At 37.2% G+C, this 19,923-nt stretch overlaps 3 protein-coding genes across 4 annotated transcripts in view; all 3 read left to right on the forward strand.

The window, feature by feature from the left end:
* Positions 1 to 19,923, forward strand: part of LOC138336867 (uncharacterized) — a 39,537-nt gene that overhangs the window by 14,883 nt on the left and 4,731 nt on the right. For both annotated transcript variants that reach the window (XM_069286471.1, XM_069286472.1), the window contains exons 2-5: positions 12,779 to 12,864; positions 17,228 to 17,481; positions 18,463 to 18,631; positions 19,338 to 19,511. In XM_069286471.1, the coding sequence (XP_069142572.1) occupies positions 12,801 to 12,864; positions 17,228 to 17,481; positions 18,463 to 18,631; positions 19,338 to 19,511 (661 nt within the window). In that variant the 5' untranslated portion in view covers positions 12,779 to 12,800. The remainder of the gene's footprint in view (positions 1 to 12,778; positions 12,865 to 17,227; positions 17,482 to 18,462; positions 18,632 to 19,337; positions 19,512 to 19,923) is intronic.
* On the forward strand, positions 834 to 2,150 carry LOC138305041 (uncharacterized protein F54H12.2-like). The gene has a single exon (XM_069245448.1). It carries the CDS (start codon positions 834 to 836, stop codon positions 2,148 to 2,150), a length of 1,317 nt encoding a protein of 438 aa, XP_069101549.1.
* On the forward strand, positions 4,932 to 8,669 carry LOC138305042 (uncharacterized). The gene has a single exon (XM_069245449.1). The coding sequence runs from the start codon at positions 4,932 to 4,934 to the stop codon at positions 8,667 to 8,669; it is 3,738 nt and encodes a 1,245-aa protein (XP_069101550.1).

A 19,923-nucleotide genomic window follows, 5' to 3' on the forward strand; every position in this document is an offset into this window, starting at 1 on the left:
AGACGAGTAATTTTAGAACATATTTCGAGACACCTTTGAATTTATCCGAGAAGTGGCTAGTAGCGTTGGTGGATGTCTACTTACAGACGACGGCTACAAAAACCAAACAAAATTTATATATACACAGCAGTATCGTCGATGATAGTTTCGTGGATGGGGAAAAGGACGATCTGATACGAATGGTGCGAGCGCAAAAGACTGGAAACTGGTCCCAGTCCTTTACAGCGCCTTTTTATGTTCCCGTCAAGAGATCGGAAATCAGAGACATCGACATAAACATAAAGACGGAAAAGGGAGATCCGGCTTCATTCTTGAAAGACCCTGTAACGATCACACTTCACTTCAAACAATATCCGTTTTTAGCATGAATATTTCAAACATGTACGTACCTAATGTTGGAAAATGGATGAAATATTATCAAGATGTTGTAGAAAGAAAAGAGAGCCCGTATGAAGCTAGCAGGAATATTAAACAACGTGGGAGTGGTCTATCTCGTACTTCTAACGAATTCATTATCCCTATCGAAAGAGGAAGAGAAAGAAAAGGTCTGCCTCCTCAAACGTTAGATGTGGATCTAGTGTCCCCAGTGAAACAGATCATCGATCGAGCTAAGTCGGAACTTAAGAGAGAGGGAGCCTCTCGAACTCGTCATTCAACTCAGAAACGTCGCAGAGTGCACATCTCTAAACGTAGAAAGAACATCGGGAAGAAAAGAAAACGGGACAAGGAAAGAAAAAAATCATTAAAAAGAAAAAAATCCTGCAGAAGAAAGTAGACCTGAAGAAGAGAAGAAGACCATCAAAGAAAGTGAAACGAGACGATATAGTTTCTCAATGGCTGCGATAAACAAAGATTTCTTTAGAGAAGCACAGCCTTCAGAACTGGCTTTATTTGATTTACCTCCAACTCAGACGGCTGTAGAAAACATATACTATCAAGATGTGTTACCTATATCACAAATAACGAATGAATCATCGGTGGAGTTCGTGCTCAGTGGTCAAAATGGAATGGAATTATTAGACCTTCAGAATACTCTTCTCTATGCAAAAGTCAAGATCGTCAAAGCTGACGGAACCAACATCTCATTAACGGAAGACGTCGGACCCATCAACCTATTTTTACCATCATTGTTCCAGCAAGTAGACGTCTCTCTCAATGGAAAAACGGTCGTTTCTACTACTAATTATTCCCCTTACAAGGCATACATCCAGAGTCTCTTAAGGTATGGGAGAGAGGCTAAAAACACTCAATTAGGGACGCAGATATGGGAGCGTGATGATGAGGGAGATATGGATGAAAGTAGCCCTCGAAACGGAACCAATGGAGCTCTCCTCAAGAGAGCGCAATGCTTTCAGGGGTCTAGAGTCGTGGACATGGTCGGTCCGGTATGTCACGATCTGTTTAGAATGGATAGATATCTAATCAATCAGGTTAATGTCGGTATAAAGTTGTATCGATCGAAACCGGCATTCTCCCTTTTATCGGGAGATGTCGCACCCGATTATCGGATCGCTTTCGACGATATACGGTTACGCGTATGCAAAGTTAAGATCAACCCAGCCGTGATCTATGCCCAGAGTAAAGCATTAGAATCGACTAATGCCAAGTATCCATTTACTCAAACGATGATCAAACAGATGACTATACCAGTGGGAGCCACCAACTTTACTTATGATAACATGTTTCAAGGAATGAGACCTAACCAGGTCGTTGTGGGATTCGTTAAATCAACAGGTGCTACCGGTGATTATGCAGAAAATCCGTGGTACTTTCAAGGTTACGACGTCACGAACATAGGACTTTATATCGATGGTATACCGGTCGGTGGTAATTCATTAAAACCGAAATACGGCACGGATCCTCAGACTATATCCATCTTAAGAAGTATGCTACAGTCGACTGGTAAGTGGTTGGATGACTCCGGCTCTAACATCGAAAGAGATGACATTGGTCTAGGGTATGCCCTATACACGTTCGATCTCGAACCTAAATTCAGAGGAGAACAATATTTAACACTGCTTAAACAAGGAAACGTCAGATTGGATGTTACCTTCGGTACTGCGTTAACAGAAACGGTATCCTGCATCATTTACGCCGAGTACCCAGGTTATTTCGAAGTCACAGAGGCCAGAGACGTCATTCTAACATGAATACTCGGGAGTTACAATGCGTCATCGAATGTGATCCTAAAATGAGACACAGCATACTTGGAGTTTACGCTAGAGATCAAATACCCGTATTGAGAACCTTCCCGTGCGGTTTCATCGTCAACACCGACGCAAGTCATCTACCAGGAAGACATTGGGTCGCTTTTTATTACGAGTCCAAAGAAAAATCGGAATTCTTCGATAGCTACGGACATTCTCCAGCGTATTTCGGATTCCATGCTCGAGTCCATAACGAGAAACGTATACAGAGTTCTAGCTCAATTACATGCGGTCAGTTCTGCCTGTATTATCTTTTGCATAGATGTAGGGGATTATCCATGTCATCTATCTTTAAACATTTTAGCCGTAATTTCCACGAAAACGATGTATATGTGAATAGTTATATAATGCGAATATATCCATATTGTTTAAACAAACATAATCGTAATCAATCGTGTTGTGCTGAACTTTAATAAAAAGGATACGATATATATGAAAGTGTTCGTTTTTATTCAATTCATTCTCGTGAAGACCATGGCGTGGTATACACGTGAAACCCTCGTTAAGTTTCAATCGCCGTGTAGAATCATGATAGCAGGACCATCGGGAAGCGGAAAGACCTATTTGACTAAAAAGATTCTGGAAAATGTCGACGGTATGTTCAGCGAGGCGGTCAAAAAAATAATCGTGTGTTATGATACGTGGCAACCCATGTTTGAGGAACTGCAAAGGAAATTAGATATCACATTTCATACGGGTTTACCGGATCAGGAGCGATTTGATGATTGGGGTACTACCGAAGGACACAAGATTCTAATCATCGATGACTGTATGAGTGAAGGATCCAATAGTTCAGACCTAGAAAAAATGTTTTGCGTGAAATCTCATCACATGAATTTCACCGTTATATTTCTAGTACAAAATATTTACCAAAAGGGTAAGGTCATGCGAACCCTTAGCTTGAACACGTCCTATTTTGTTCTCTTCAAAAACTATAGAGATCAATTACAAATAGAGACGTTGGGAAGACAGATGTTTCCCAACCAATTAAGTTATTTTAGAAGTTCATTCAAATCGGCAACTTCGGAGCAGTACGGCTATCTGGTGGCCGACGTATCCCCAGTTCGACCCACAGCTAATATAGAAGGAGTAAACATAAGTCTTCCTCCATTACGGACAAAGATTCTCGTAGGAGAGGACACAGTTTTCTACTTTCCGACATGAAACCTTTCATAGAATTTTGGCTTGCGGCCTCCAACGAACAGAGGAAAGGCTTGTTATTAACATTGACGAAAGAGCAGTTACAATTTATAACTGACATCATATATAACACAGTCATGAATAATATTACGATATCAGAAGATAGTAAAAAGAGACTGTCTAATCAGAGACTCGCCATATCAAAAGTCTTAAGCAAAGGGATAAGTCATCGTGAGCGTCGTCGAAGAATTCTTGCAGTTAAAAAAATTCTACCAATATTCCTGGAGAACTATCTGAAATGGCTCGAGAATTAGTGTTAATACCTAGGGTGAAATATACGGATCTATTATCGATGAGTAAAAATCAGAAGATTGAAGATTTGACAATAGCCGACAAGGAAAGTGTTAAGCCCTTAGAAAATGTAAAAAACGTCGATAGCGAGATTACTCATAAAGAAAATTTGAAACCTAAGGAGAGTGACGACATTCCTAAAAATAGATCGAAAAAGGACAATAGACCAGAAACGGACAATGGATTGAACCGTGAGGTCATTTCTAAAACTGATACACCAATCAGACGCAGCAAGCGTCAGCGAAGGAAGTCACAAAGCGGAGGAAAAATGTTTTTTAAATCCACACCCGAGCACTTCATGCGTAACCTAGAGACAAAGCGTAAATGGTTCACATTCAAAATCTAGATTTAAACGTTCGAAGGCGAGGCAGATTTTCTCAGAATAGTTATCGACGTCCGCCATGGCGGACGGATCTTTATCCTCTCTACTAGCCAGATATGTTGAAGGAGACGAATGCGCAAAAAAAAGTTTAAAATGTTTCAAGCGTTTATTGGAAGGCATTGAGTTATCTCCAACTAAGAAATCGAGAGATAATGAAGAAGCGGTACACCAATGTGAATCCTGTGAAAAGAAATTTAAGACGAGGAATCAACTCAGCCGACACGAGCGATCACATCATGTAAAAAAAATCTGTGATATCTGCAAGAAAGAATTTAATCATCATACAAATTTATTAAGACATGTAAAAGATGTTCATCAAAAGAGAGACCATCGTTGCAGTGTGTGCAATGCAACATTTAGCAATGGGAGTAATTTGAAAAGACATGTGAAAAGTGTGCATGAGAAACGAAATCCTTACACTTGCACCCTTTGTTTGAAAACATTCGGAAGAAAGGACAATCTAAAAGGACACATAAAAATCTGTAAGCAGAAGGTTAGAAATTCTGATAATGACACGATAGTGAATCCTTTTTCGTCAGCTGACCAATCCGGCGGCTCTTCACCGGGCGTCGAAACTTCCGACGATACTTCTCCGAACGCGGGGACTTCCGGTGACTCTTCTGCGGAGCCTTCCGATGACTCTTCCCCGGGCGTGGAAACTTCCGGTGACGCGTCTCCGACCATGGGGACTTCCAGTGACTCTTCTGTGGAGCATTCCGGTGATTCTTCTCCGAAAATGGAAACTTCCGGTGGACGCGTCTTCGAACGCGGGGACTTCCGGTGACTCTTCTGTGGAGTCTTCCGGTGGCTCTTCCCCGGGCGTGGAAATTTCCGGTGACGCGTCTCCGACCATGGGGACTTCCAGTGACTCTTCTGTGGAGCATTCCGGTGATTCTTCTCCGAACATGGAAACTTCCGGTGGCGCGTCTTCGAACGCGGGGACTTCCGGTAGCTTTTCTGAGGAACCTTCTGGTGACTCTTCTCAGAGCATCGAAACTTCCGGTGACGCATCTCCGGCTACTGGAGCTTTCGGTGATTCGTTTCTTTCAGTTAGAAAGGATATTGGAAGTGCAGTTAACAAAGTGAACCATAAGTTTTCCGATCAAAGCAGCGAAAACGGAAATGCGAGAATTAGAGATATTTATCCAAATATCGAGGACAACTTGGATATTTTAACATTTTTTGCTAACACGAAAGATCAGATCTTGAAACATTTAAGTGATACGTGTGTGAAATTAAATGGAATTAAATGGTATATGAATGTGCGAGTGATTCTAGAAAAGGAAGACAGAGAAGGTAATGTAAATCAGACCATGCCTCATTTTTTGAGTAGATCATACATACAGCTACCAGACGATGTCGATTTAGAACATAACCTAAACGATGCATTTCAAAAAATGTTCGGTTCTTTCGAAGAATTCATTCGGAAAGGGTCAGGTTGGGTCTTAAAAAGGGTTATCAAATTAGAAATCCACGTAGCAAATTATTCGCCAGTAGGGGGTTCGTCATTCATTCCAACTCCAACCACCTTTGCTAGACACAAAGCCATTATAAACATAACCAATGACGACGACAGATGTTTCCTCTGGTCTGTGTTAGCCTACCTCCATCCATCGCCCCTTCTGTCTGAAAGGGTATCAAACTATACAAAGTACGAAAATGATCTAGACATGACCGGTATAGCATACCCTACCCCAGTTTCTCAAATTTCTAAATTCGAGAAGCAAAATAAGATCAGCGTGAATGTATTCGGGTGTGAAGAAAAAGACATATTCCCAATGTACGTCACAAAAATGCGCGAAACGCGATCTCACGTAAATCTTCTGTTTCTGCGAGAAGGCGAAAAGTCGCATTACTGTCTCATTCGTGATCTTAACACTTTTTTGTCGAGAACAAAGAAAACAAAGAACAAGTCACATTTCTGCCACTTTTGCCTTCAAGGATTCACACGACGTGACCTGTTGGAGGAACATATAAAGAATTGTTCGCGCCATGACCCGCAACACGTAGAAATGCCAGACGATGAAAATTGTCAGTTGAAATTTGAAGACTTTAGGAAACAGATGAAAGCTCCTTTCGTCATTTATGCTGATTTCGAGGCGTTCGTGCAACCGATAGATACTTGCGAGCGCGACCTGAACTCCTCGAGTACGACGAAGACTGCTAGATTTGAGCCGTGCGGATTCGGATACCAAGTCGTATGTATGGAAGATAAATACACGAATTCTCCCGTGATTTATAGAGGCAGTGATGTCACAAAAACGTTCCTACAACGACTTTTGGAAGAAGAAAGCAGAATCAAAAGTATTTTAAATCAAGTAGAACCGATGATTCTGACACCTGTAGAGCAGAACACATTCGAAAAAACCAATCAGTGTCACATCTGCGGGAAATATTTCACCGAAAAATCTAAACGGGTGCGTGATCACTGCCATCTCACCGGGAAATTTCGAGGTGCTGCGCACGACTATTGTAATTTAAAGTACAAGTACCCGCAATACGTGCCGGTCGTTGTCCACAATCTCCGCGGATACGATAGTCATTTGATATGTCAAAGTATCGGATTGTTTAAAGATCAAGATATTAACTGTATACCGAACAATGCAGAAAATTACATCTCCTTCAGTTTGGGAAATTTAAGATTCATCGATTCGTTTCAGTTCATGCCTAACAGTCTAGAAACGTTGTCCGGTAATCTAGCAGAAACAAATTTCAGACAGTTTTCCAAAGAGTTTTCAATGGCAGAGAAAAAACTGTTACTTCGTAAAGGTGTTTATCCTTACGAATACATCGATTGCGAAGCCAAGTTCGTAGAGACAGAACTTCCATCTCGAGAACGCTTTTACAGCAATCTTAGCAAATCCCACATCACGGAAGAAGATTACGAGTATGCGCAAAGGGTCTGGCAAGATATGAATATTAAAAGTATAGGTGAATATCACGATCTCTACTTGAAAACAGACGTCTTGCTCCTAGCAGATGTATTCGAAAATTTCAGAACCATGTGTCTAGACTATTATGGTCTAGATGCGGCGCACTTTTATACGGCGCCTGGACTGGCGTGGAGTTCGGCTCTACGCATGACCGGCATTCATCTCGAATTGATCAAGGACACAGATATGTACTTATTTTTCGAATCGGGCATTCGCGGTGGTGTCTCCATGATATCGAATAAGTATGCTCAGGCTAATAACCTACATATACCGGAAACGTACGATCCAGAAAAACCGACATCATATATCGTATACACCGATTGTAATAATTTGTACGGTAAAGCCATGTCCGAGCCACTACCTGTAGGAGAATTCGAGTGGATAGATGACGTCACACAATTCGATGTCACCCAGATAAGTGAGAAAGCTCAGCGAGGGTACTTACTGGAGGTCGATTTAGAATATCCTAATTCGTTACATGACTCACACACCGATTATCCACTCGCCCCCGATAAGAAAAAGGTGTCTGATGACGAATTATCGCCAACTAGTAAACGACTCTGGAGGGAACTACATCCAGATCCTCGGGGTAGAGAAAAGTTACTTCATCGCACTCCTACAGAAAAGCTAATACCGACTCTTGAAAATAAAACAAAGTATGTCTGTCACTATCGGAATCTTCAACAATATTTGAAATTGGGGATGAAACTCACAAAGATTCACAGAATATTACAATTCAAGCAGACACCCTGGCTTGAGGAGTACATTCGTTTCAACAGCGAAAAAAGAAAATTCGCACATAACGAGTTTGAAAAAGATTTTTTCAAGCTCATGAATAATGCTGTCTTCGGGAAGACAATGGAAAACGTACGCAATCGAGTCGATATAAGGCTAGCACATACGGACGCGAAATTCAAAAAATACGTGGCCCGACCTTCCTTCAAGAGATTTACCATCTTTGATGAGCATTTATCGGCTCTCGAAAATACAAAAGTCAAACTGAAATTAAACAAGCCTGTTTACGTCGGTCAAGCCATCTTAGATCTATCCAAAACGGTCATGTATGAATTCTATTACGGTTACTTGAAATCGACCTATGGCGAAAACTTGAAACTTTTGATGACTGATACAGACTCCTTGCTTTATCACGTGACCTGTGACGATGTATACGCCGACATGTACAGAGATAGAAGTTTGTTTGATCTATCTAATTACCCGTCTGATCACTGCTATCATGATGACTTAAACAAAAAGGTCCCAGGCTATTTCAAGGACGAGACAGGTGGTCAAGTCATAACAGAATTCGTAGGACTTCGAGCTAAAATGTACAGTTACCAATATGCTTCTAAACAACAAGTAGAAATGGAAGATTTCACAATCGTTTGGAACACGTTTCACGAGAAACAAGTCGCCAAAGGCATAAAAAAAGCAGCAAGAAAGAAAGACTTACGACACGAAATGTATATAGATTGTCTATCTCGAAACGAGAACAGAATGTGTCAAATGAGCTCGATCAGAAGCAATAGACATCAACTTCACGCGTACAATATTAACAAAATTGGACTCTGTGCCTTCGACGACAAGCGATACGTGCTTCCAAACGGTTGTGATACGCTCGCATTCGGTCATTACAAAATCCAAACAATAGGGATGTGATTTGTATGATTTATTCATTCAGCATTTTTCATGTGGCATGGTTCTGACTTAACAAGAAAAAATGAATGAAAGATAAAAATTATCAAAATGTTTTCTGTATAGATTATCTTTAATTTTTATATTCTAGCATGTTATAGAATTATCAGCATTTATTATAATAATATATAATTTTTCAAACTATAATCATTAATCACAAACAAGGTAAACTATGAAATAATTAGAGTATTACGCATATATATTGTAATAAAACGATTGACTTCTCGATCGGAATGAAAGATATAATTATAAGTATAAAAATGTGTATACAATGAAATAAAACGGAATGCATGCGAGAGCGAGAGTTTTGATCAACTGGAAAAATATACAATTGACAAAAAAATAAAATTTTCGAAAGAATCGATGATGTTTCTTCATCACTTTACATACCTCCATATACACCGGAAAAAATAATCCAGCTCGAGAGACATAAACTGTTTATGTATCCAAAGATAATGATCAAATTCTTCCACTTTAAACATAAAAACCAGTCTTTTTTTAACTGTTTCACTTTTATCCTATTTTTCTTTGTGTCATTTTTAGATTATAAAAAATTTACAGTATTCAAAGCTTAAGAAAAAACATAAAACAATCCTCCGCTTCAAGATTAAAACCAGGTCACTTTGCTATAAATCCCATCTCGAGAACTTATTTGTTTTCTAAAGAAAAACGTTTGTTTGCTGTTATTCGGCAAATTCAGATTCATTTTTTTTTATTTCAATGCGTCACACTAGTACATGAATTATTATTATTATTATTATTATTATTTAAGTCCACTACTGGAAAAAGCGATCAATAGTCAATCAGATTGCAGTCAGAAAAATAATGTTTGAGCAGTCACACCCGTACTTCTACCCGCAACATAAGGCCAGTGGTTTTGAGACTTCGGTAAAGTGTGAGGTATTGCCGGTTGAACAATTACCTCCCGAGCAACTATTGGTCCACTGGTGATACGTATAAATTCATATTCCCTACGCTGGTCAACATTTTGAGACAGTAGGGGTGTCCTACAAAATGGGCACGTTTTCCTTTCCAACCTATCAAAACAGGTCTCACAGAGGCAGTGGATGCATTTATGGCAGTTTATAAAAAATGTATCCCATTTTTCCTCCGTGCAGATTTCGCATTCATGCACCCAAAGGTATTCTCTCAACAATGCCATGGTATTCTTGATTTTAAATAAATTTACAAAGTATTCGGGAAAGTGTGCACGCTTTCTATCGACAGTGTGTAAAATATTCATGTTTAGTGGTAACCATGGCTATTTAAGCTACGAGGTGTAAGTGGACACCTTGGTCCTGATCGTTGTCTTAACAAGTTAGCTGTAACTGAAATTTCGAAAGAAACCATTCAATTTCACTCAGCCGTAAATCTAGACAATGACCAGTGAACGTAAGTAAATACCATAAAATTCGATTCATTCACGTGTAATAGGTATTTTCATCTTTGACGTCATGTTCCTCGGTTGTCTTAACAAGTTAGCTGTAACTGAAATTTCGAAAGAAACCATTCAATTTCACTCAGCCGTAAATCTAGACAATGACTAGTGAACGTAACTGGATACCCTAAAATTCGATTCATTCACGTGTAATAGGTATTTTCATCTTTGACGTCATGTTCCTCGATTCTGTTCCTTAATCGATCCTGATCCTGCTCCTTAAGGATCATGTCAGGAGTGATCCTACTGATTGATCCTTTAATCCTTAGGATTAAGGATCAGGACGATTTAGGTAACCCCTATTATACATTTGATCATGTCAGGAGTGATCCTACTGATTGATCCTTTAATCCTTAGGATTAAGGATCAGGACGATTTTGGTAACCCCTATTATACATTTGATCATGTCAGGAGTGATCCTACTGATTGATCCTTTAATCCTTAGGATTAAGGATCAGGACGATTTTGGTAACCCCTATTATACATTTGATCATGTCAGGAGTGATCCTACTGATTGATCCTTTAATCCTTAGGATTAAGGATCAGGACGATTTTGGTAACCCCTATTATACATTTGATCATGTCAGGAGTGATCCTACTGATTGATCCTTTAATCCTTAGGATTAAGGATCAGGACGATTTTGGTAACCCCTATTATACATTTGATCATGTCAGGAGTGATCCTACTGATTGATCCTTTAATCCTTAGGATTAAGGATCAGGACGATTTTGGTAACCCCTATTATACATCTACTGTAATTATTTGTCGATTAGAGTATAATTAGGGACTATTTCTCAAGGCAGTCTATCGTCACTACATTAATGTAAATGGACGTGTAATTTTAAAACATTGAATAATTTAACATCTTTTTATAATGTAACGTTTTGAATAAAAATGACTTTCCAGGTTTTTCTTTATTGGCTTGGGGTTTATTCAAATCACACCATTTATTACGAACAGTGCGTGTGATAAAGAAGGCCTTGCGATCCTTCATGTAGTGTTAACATCAATAGCCTGTTAAATAGAGAAGAAAATATCTCATAAAATATTTCATGATATTATCTTCTAGAAAAGATATTTCCATGCATTGATACAAAATGCTCAAAAACTAGTAGCTTTGTCTTACGATTTATAAACTATATGTCCTTTTACCTCTTTGTGATATAATTTGCAAATGAAAAGAAAGAGAAAACTTTGAATCGATTTGGACACGCTTGGTGAGGACAAAGAATTGTGCAGTTGAAACTAAAAAATAACTTTGTGAGCAGACGACTTGATTTAATCACGTCTGAGATGTTTCGTCTATAGATTGCGTTAGAGTTTGAATTGTATGCAGGTTCCCGTATAAACAGGCCAGATAGTGATATTTTATTGATTCCGTCTTTAAGAGGCTAAAGGGCTCTAACGTGTTACACAGTCTGACGTTACAAACTCATTCCGAACTGACGCCATACTAAGGTGGTACTGGTGTAACTATACCAAATATCCTGTACAACATTCCCGTAGTTTTTAATTCTTTTTTTTTCGAAATAAAACTACGAATCCATTGTCAAATTATCTATAGTGTATGTTAAGAGAAATAGAGAAATGTAAGAAGAGTCATGCATTGGACAGAAGTCGAGGAGGAACATAGGTATCCGGAAAAGCTAGCGCCTTTTGCTTTACCGGCAATACAGATAGTTGCTGGGTCATATTGTTCCTAAATTTGCAGTTATATTCAGTTGCTAAATGGGTCATTAATTTCAATATTTTGTACAAAGATAATAAAAACCAATGGAGCTATACTGAACGCTAATTACCAAAATACTGACTATTATACAGCAATGTATAACATGTCTTTCAGACATCACCATATCGTCGAGGTTTATATCCACCCTTTCCCCAACTCAACACTTCTTGTAACTTTCCGTTTGTAGCCTCATTGACCACGTGATTCTAGATGACCCGACGATTCAGCTCTGTTATGTACACATATGTTTCTATTAGAACTAATTACCTCCAAGGCCGTTCAACGGACACTTAAAACAATAAAAGGAGCATTTAGAAAATTGGTTCTCCTAATACCATGGTCAATAACAATTGTATTGAGACGTGTAAGCTGTGTGTTTCTTTCCTGATCCTATATAACATCAATTGTTGGTGACTGTATCAATTCATTCCATGGTATAAGTTGTACTTGATAACAAAGACCTCTTACTTTTCCGTTGAGGAGGTCTCATCATTTACTCGGGTTAACACCTGCGCTAATGTTACATTGATTGGTATCTATGGTAGCATTGTTTCCGTTGGGATGTTTACTAAATACTGTTTTTAGGAGATTTTTGATTGGCATATCCGTAGCCAATTTCTTTCGTTTTATAATTTGTTCAGACAGATAAGTATTTTCGGTTAAAATCTCAAACGAAATCCAAAATGTAAGATAGAAGTTGCAATATAACGCACTGTTCAAAGAATTTAAAATTTAAAGAAAGAGTCATATGATTTTTTGTGCAGAGTATTTGTAAATAAAAAACACTTATTAAATATTTTCTCATGAAGGATTCATTTTGTACATAAATGAATATAAATCCGTTATATTATCACCAAAACACAAAGCCGTACATAATCACAATCGATGGATATTCTATGTTTCAGGTTGCTTTGACCACAACTCGTCATGTTCCTGACCGGATGTACCTGTCTGTTGGTCCTACAGGTGGCGCTGTGCTCGGCTGTTACAGGTACGTATCATAAACTGTTAGATTGGTGCAATAGATAATGTTTTTAGTTTAAGTTAGTTTAAACATATTTTATTAGAACAAAGTCGAAAGGAATTAGGCACAAGTTATACAACTTATAATTTTCCTCCATTAATGATTGTATATCAAATTATATGTAAAAAAAGAAAGAAAAGAGAAACAAACGAACATTACAAATTATTGGTAGTCACAACTGATTTGTTAAGCCATAACAGTACCCAAGTTTTTAACTACATGTAAAATTGTTTTAAAATTTGACATTCATGACGTGACTAGTTCCGTACAATTGAACATTAATTTTGTAAAAAAATCTAAAATGATATATGATATCAATGATTTTACAAGAATATCTTACAAATACATTTTGGTAATGTAGGTATTACATATATGTAAGTATAGTAATCATTTGGTGCAATAATGCTGCAATACAAACGCCAACCGTAAAGGTATATACTAGCCGCATGGTTGGTTATTATCGCAAGTTGAACGAAAATATAAATTTATGACAAATTGAAGTTTCGAAATTTGGTTTGCTACTGATTGTTTCAATAAAAACAATTCTATGGAAAATCAGGAAAAAAACCTGAAGGAATGCTGTCGTAAAAAAGGTCGTGATGATTGAAATCGTTTCCATATAAGGAACATGTTTATCGCAAAGATTTACATTCCGACGAGCCTATTGATGATCTAGTGTTTTGCGTGCCAAATGTATGATATGACTTTGAATTTTACTTCTAAAAAGCAAAATAAATCTGATATATTAATGTAGTTTCTTGTTATGCGTGCGTGTGTTCATGCACCTTTGATGATATTGTCTTTAGGATCAAAGATTATTATAGCGACCGTTACTGAAGCTGCTAAGAATTCCAGACTCTAATCGGATTAAAAGATCCTCAGAGATTACACAAGGATGTAACGCACAGTGGTGCAATAGATAATGAAATGAATATCCTATTACATATAGAATATCGAGAACATAAATCATATAATATTTAAGACTTCTTATAATAAAGTCAGTGTATCCTTGCGAATAATTTCTTTCATTCTATAAACTGAGTTTACCATCTGCCTGGATTTGTCTCTAGAGGAATCACTAGTGCATACTGCAGGCTGCCAACAATTCTTGGCCAATACCGACATCAATATTCGAATATAACGAGCCTACCTGTGTTACTTTATTATTTGACGTTATCTACAGTTTGTGCCTTATACATACAAATAACTTGTGCACCAACAATTATGTCACATATCCAGGAGGTGACATAAACTTCATTAAAATAACATATTAATCCTTCTTTTCCTTGCCATGTGCGTTGAATCATCCTGGATGTGCACATTAGTACGTGAGAAAGCATGATAATCAATTGAGGTATTGCATCATAAAAAAAGAGAATTTTGGGATTGGAAGAGAATAGACTCACCTGTTTCAAAAGAATTTGCGTCAAGCGCTTCCATTACAGGAACGGTACAGAAACAAAATCTTATGTTGTATCAACAAGTATCTGATCATATAAACGGACAATTTACATACCTGTATATATACTAAAAATAGGTTATAGTGGAACGATAATTAATGTCATCGAAAAATGCCCAACAATTAAATCAGAAATTCTAATATAAACCCACAAGTAATTTAACCATTCATTATGTAAAGCATGTGCCACATGCAGATCGATTTCAATTGGTAATTAAACAATCATTGATGAACCAGGCTTATATAGTTGACTCGCCAGAATTTCGTATTGACATAGCAGAGGAAGCCAGCTTTAGTTCGATAGCCTATACATGTAGGTCCGAGTCGGCGCCTCACAGCATCCTCTTCACACAATAGGTTATCACTTGTGGCGCTTTGTACCAGGTGACTACATTGATGTGTGTACACACGACCGCATGCGCCACTGGAGGTTACACATACATGCGTGGTTGGATGTGTATACATGTGCAATTATGAGTATTCCCTGTTTTCCAGATATTGATTTGACAATGGGTTTCTGTGGAATGTATATACTTATAACAGTGAGTGGGTTAGTATAATGTAGTCCCTATAGTGACAGTTTATTGCGACAGGCTATCTATGTAATCGGGAGAGTCAAAGCTGTGGTAGATGTATCGTTGGCACGAATCATCAAGTCCGGTAGAAGTGGTAGCTTAAATAGACTAGTAATTGTGTAGTAACAAAACGTGTATGATAAAAACGAAACTAATCACAATATTCCAGAGCAAAAATAGAAACCGACATATATTTAGAAATCATTCCGCAATGCAGGCAAAACATGAATCTTTAGAATGGCAATTTCTGTGCCGAATGTCGAAACATCAGTCGGTAATAATAAAACTACAGTTTACAGCAGACTCCTGTATGATATCCATCATAATTGCTAACAGTAGAGTTGATCACTAGAGTTAGGATTATTGAAACAATGACATAAGCTATAAGAACACCTATGTCGGAGCAGTGTGGCGAAACGGGCTATTATATTGGGGCGTACTTGTATACAATTCTTTCTGAAATTGCAAAAGAAACTTAGTTTACATTCTTTCTGAAATTGCAACAGAAACTTTGTTCACATTGCAGTCGGGTCTTACACCAATAATCATTTGATAACAATGTCTTTCAGGTTTAAGAAACAACATTGATATTGTTTCGAAAATAGTGGGAATAAATATGACGTAAATCATACAATGTAATCACCCAGAAGGCAATCGCTAATGTTAATTAATAAAGAATATCAATATTTATCACCACAGACGCCAGTCGTCACACAAAGTGGCCATTACTTTTCAAAGGCGCAATCTGATCCTAATTATTTTGATGTAACCAAGTAAATCGCTAATGCATTGATATTGCTAACTACAAAGAAACTAGTGTATATAAAATTCTAAAGGCATAGAAGCCAAATTGAATATTCTATTTGTTATCGATAAGTTAAGAAATGAAATAGACACCAGTCAGTTAGATAACGCGAATACAGAATGGAAATTCTTTTATTTGGCGTCGGAAGTAACACAAACAATCCTGATAAACTCGATAGACTAGTTCAGACTATTGGCGGACTACTGTATGAAGGGCCGTACATCTCTCTATTCCGGAGTAAAGGAGGACTCAATTAAAGGCCATGCAAACACTAGTTACACTTGTGGCATCTCTCTTATCGGGTCTGAAGTCCTAATACATCATCACATGACAAACTCTATGTAAATCGATCCAACGTTATTACTTCAAAGACTTTTCATTATCGACTTAGTATAGATCGCTTGTGTATGTATGCAACCGTGATGCATTTGATGCAGCATCCATTGTGATTTTAATGAAACAAGTTTATTAAACGGTTCCCCTCTTTATATCTAAACTTGAAGCAGAAACAACATTTGAAATGTTCCAATTATTTGAACAAAATTTAGTTTCAAAAGAAAATTAGCCGTCGAAAATAAAACATTATCCCTAACTATACTAAAACATGTCCCTGAAACCTTAAAGATAAATTATTTGAACAAAGTTTAATTTAGAATTTTTGACGTTTTTACTGTAAACATTGATGGTTGCAAGGTCTTTTTTCGAATGAATCTTCAGGCAATTTCTCACAGAAGGTGACGACTAACTAACGTGTCTATGGACAATTTATTTACCATTGAACATATTTTCATGAACTTATTAACCTTATTAATTATCTCAATTGACAGTAGCCTAAGATGTTTTAACCAGGCAGATCGACTTTGATTTGTCCAATTTTGCAAAATAACTAAAATTACTGTTCATGTTATATTCGTCTTTGTTAGATTTTCAGAGAGAAATATAAGGTTTTATATTGGAAATATATGTGTTATTTTTAACTCAAATTAAAATATCACTTTTGATATTTCCCTGAATATTTACCAATTAGATTACAGCGTTTACAGTGAAAAGATAGTTTTTAATATCAAACCAAAATATAATACGATGTGCATCTTTTCTATCTATTTTTCAGCTGTAATTGTTGGGGCATTAATGCGTTGCATTGGATTAACTTATGTTGTTTTACTTCCAATGTGTGCACCAGGTGTGGAACTAAATAAGAAAGCCGGAACACCGCGGCTGATTGAAATACATGTAGTGGTTTCAGTTGGCCTAGTTTAAACATAGAATAAAGACGTAAAATGTAATAAATAGATTATTCCTTGTTTCATGATGGCTAACAAATGTATTTCATCTCGCGAGGCGGAAACATTGACATTTTTCAGGAGTGTTTCACGAGTCTCTTGCACTCGTAAAATATATTAAACTTTCCAGCCCACTGGATGAAATATTACTGTTTTCATCAAGAAACAAGGATACCCTCTGTATGTAAATTATTTTGTATAATGGCAGTAAACTTGGATGCTGTACCCAATCAAGGACAGGATATATGCAATGGAGTCATCTATCTTTCAAAAGACAACTCGTCAAAAGTGATAGCAACCGAACGTGTTTCCCATGGATATTGTGACGTTACATACCGGACACTCTCTGACGCAAAACACCACTGCAACCGATTATGCTTCGTTCCCAAAAGTGACTCTTGTGCGAAACACATAGACCTGACCATTGTTGTGTTTTCTCTGGAAAACAAGAATAATGTCAAGGTAAGTCACGTGTAGCATCACATGACAAAGCGAAATATTTGTTTGTGTTTACTTCTCATAAAATCTTCAATAGCTTCATAAAATCAATTTATGATACCAACAGCCAGATAATATAATTCTGTCATATTATAAATCGACTGATTGAATTGGATGGTTTAAAATCATGAATTTATTGTGTGGATGTGTAAATGCATTCCACACGTGAACGTCCCTGAGCTTAAACAATATTATTTATTAAAAGTTTCTTTATATAATAGCATCGCTTACATATCACATTAGAGAGAAAACCACACATGAATCACTGTCAGTTTTGTTCTATGGAACATAGTTTTATCTTATTTCAAACTGTATGTCAACAATTCATAGATGCATTATTAATAGTCTTAATACGCAGTATTTGTTATGGAAATAGAAATGTCAATTGTAGATTTTATCAAATAAGAGTAAAGGCTCAGGGGAAACAACTCCGCTGCCATTGTTATTGATTTCCTTTCAGTACACTTTGTATGTTTTGGAAATGATGTCAACCTTATTTCCAGTATCATTATTATCATCTTCATATTTTTTAGCTTGAATGCCACAACAACTTTCATCTGTGTTATAACCCGTTTGAAATAAATAAAAACCACAATCATACTAATAGCTGTAATTTTAATGCCCAAAGCAAACAAAAAGCCAGGCTTGAAAAATGTCTTGTCAGGCACGTCTGCTCACCGTGAATGTTACTACTTCTTATCAAGGGGCATTGAAGAACACCAAGGTCTCTTCTAATATAACCAGAATTTACTTCAAAGTCTAATACATTAAGTTATTGATGGTGCTGAAAACATGCATTGTCTGCCTCCATGTCAACAAGAAAACAAAAATCCATCACAATTTTTTGTATTTTGCTTTTAATCGCAGACTCTCTTTATTTTCAAATAAAAAGTAGTATACATGTGTCAAGAAAAAATAAGTTAGAATACATTTTGTCGATTTCAGATTTACGGATGCCAGGATTTCCCTGGAAAGGAGTGGTGTATCACTAGCACGTCGATGAAGGTCGCCGTATTAGAACACACCAGAAACGTCGCCACGAAACCTGCCGACCAGATCTACAAGTTCTCGGCCGACGTGAGGGCAGAGTGCACCGAAATCAAGGACATTTTCTGTAGGTTAAATATAAGGATCAGATATATTCTTTGTCCATATTTTCATGATGATATTCAAGGATATTCAACACCATTAAATGAAAAATTTAACTACTCATGGGATTTTACTCAAATTTGGCACACAGTTTATGTGTTTTGGAAGCATCCATCTTTGATTTTGTAACCAACTTCACATAATGGGGGAAAATAGCACAACATATGATTTTACAGATGTCGTGAAATGAATAACCCCCTGAATACGAAACGATGGCTGGAGGCTGTCTTTACTTAACTGGCTGCGCACAAACTGATGCCCGTTAATGGTGTTCAATATCCTTAACGAAATATATGATTTCTTATAAAATAAATACACCAAGAAAGAATAGTGAATTGTCACTAAAAATCAAAAATCTGCATAGATAATTGTATCCGGTTTATTTTCCTAAAATTATGGAGCTTGTATTTGTATGGAATTCAAAGATTACGCCTATTCCTATTTGCCATATATACGCAATTTAGGCCTCCTTGTTAGTGCTTTGTGATTGGTGTAAATCTATATATATTATATCTACGGCATATATTGTTATACAACAGCAGCTCCAATAAATAGTCATACTACAATGGACTTTATCTTAATTTAGATTTATTGATCGGATTAAAATAAATATGATTTCTCGAGACAAGTTCATATCTATATAGATCATATGACCACTTTCCTTTTCAAAGCTAAGGAATGGCTGACCACAAACGAGGCTAAGAGATACCGGGCTAAGGTAGAGGGTATCGTCGTCGGTGTCTGCCTTGCTCTCATCTTCCTTGTCGTCCTCTGTGTCATGGTGTTCTATTATAAATCCAAATCCAACCAGAACCCTCTCGACGATAACACGGTCAATGTCAAAGGTAAGAAATGACGCCACGTTCGCTTTAATTTGCGTTCTCCTCCAAATTCTTTCTTCATAATTTTTTATTTTTAAAAGTAAGTATATATACTAATTACCACAGAGATGATACATAAGCAAGCTTTATTCAGTATAATAACCATATTAACTTTACTATTTAAATTCAGCATGTATGATATTTAACAATTAACTGTTCATTTAATGACACAGTGTATATTAATGTTGTGACCTTGTCCTTACTAGAGACTGGAGGTTTTTACTAGTTCTCTAGCAGGTAACGGGTTTGACACCTTGTCCACAACTCCCGTTTCCATAAAGTGTTTCAGTTAATTGGATTTTTTTCCCTGAAGTTGGAATGATAGTGTGCGTTGTGAAAGTATCCGTTTGGTTTTAAAACTGAATCCGATATCACA

This window comes from Argopecten irradians, chromosome 12 (genome assembly GCF_041381155.1).
Source record: "Argopecten irradians isolate NY chromosome 12, Ai_NY, whole genome shotgun sequence".
In the NCBI taxonomy this organism is placed as follows: domain Eukaryota; kingdom Metazoa; phylum Mollusca; class Bivalvia; order Pectinida; family Pectinidae; genus Argopecten; species Argopecten irradians.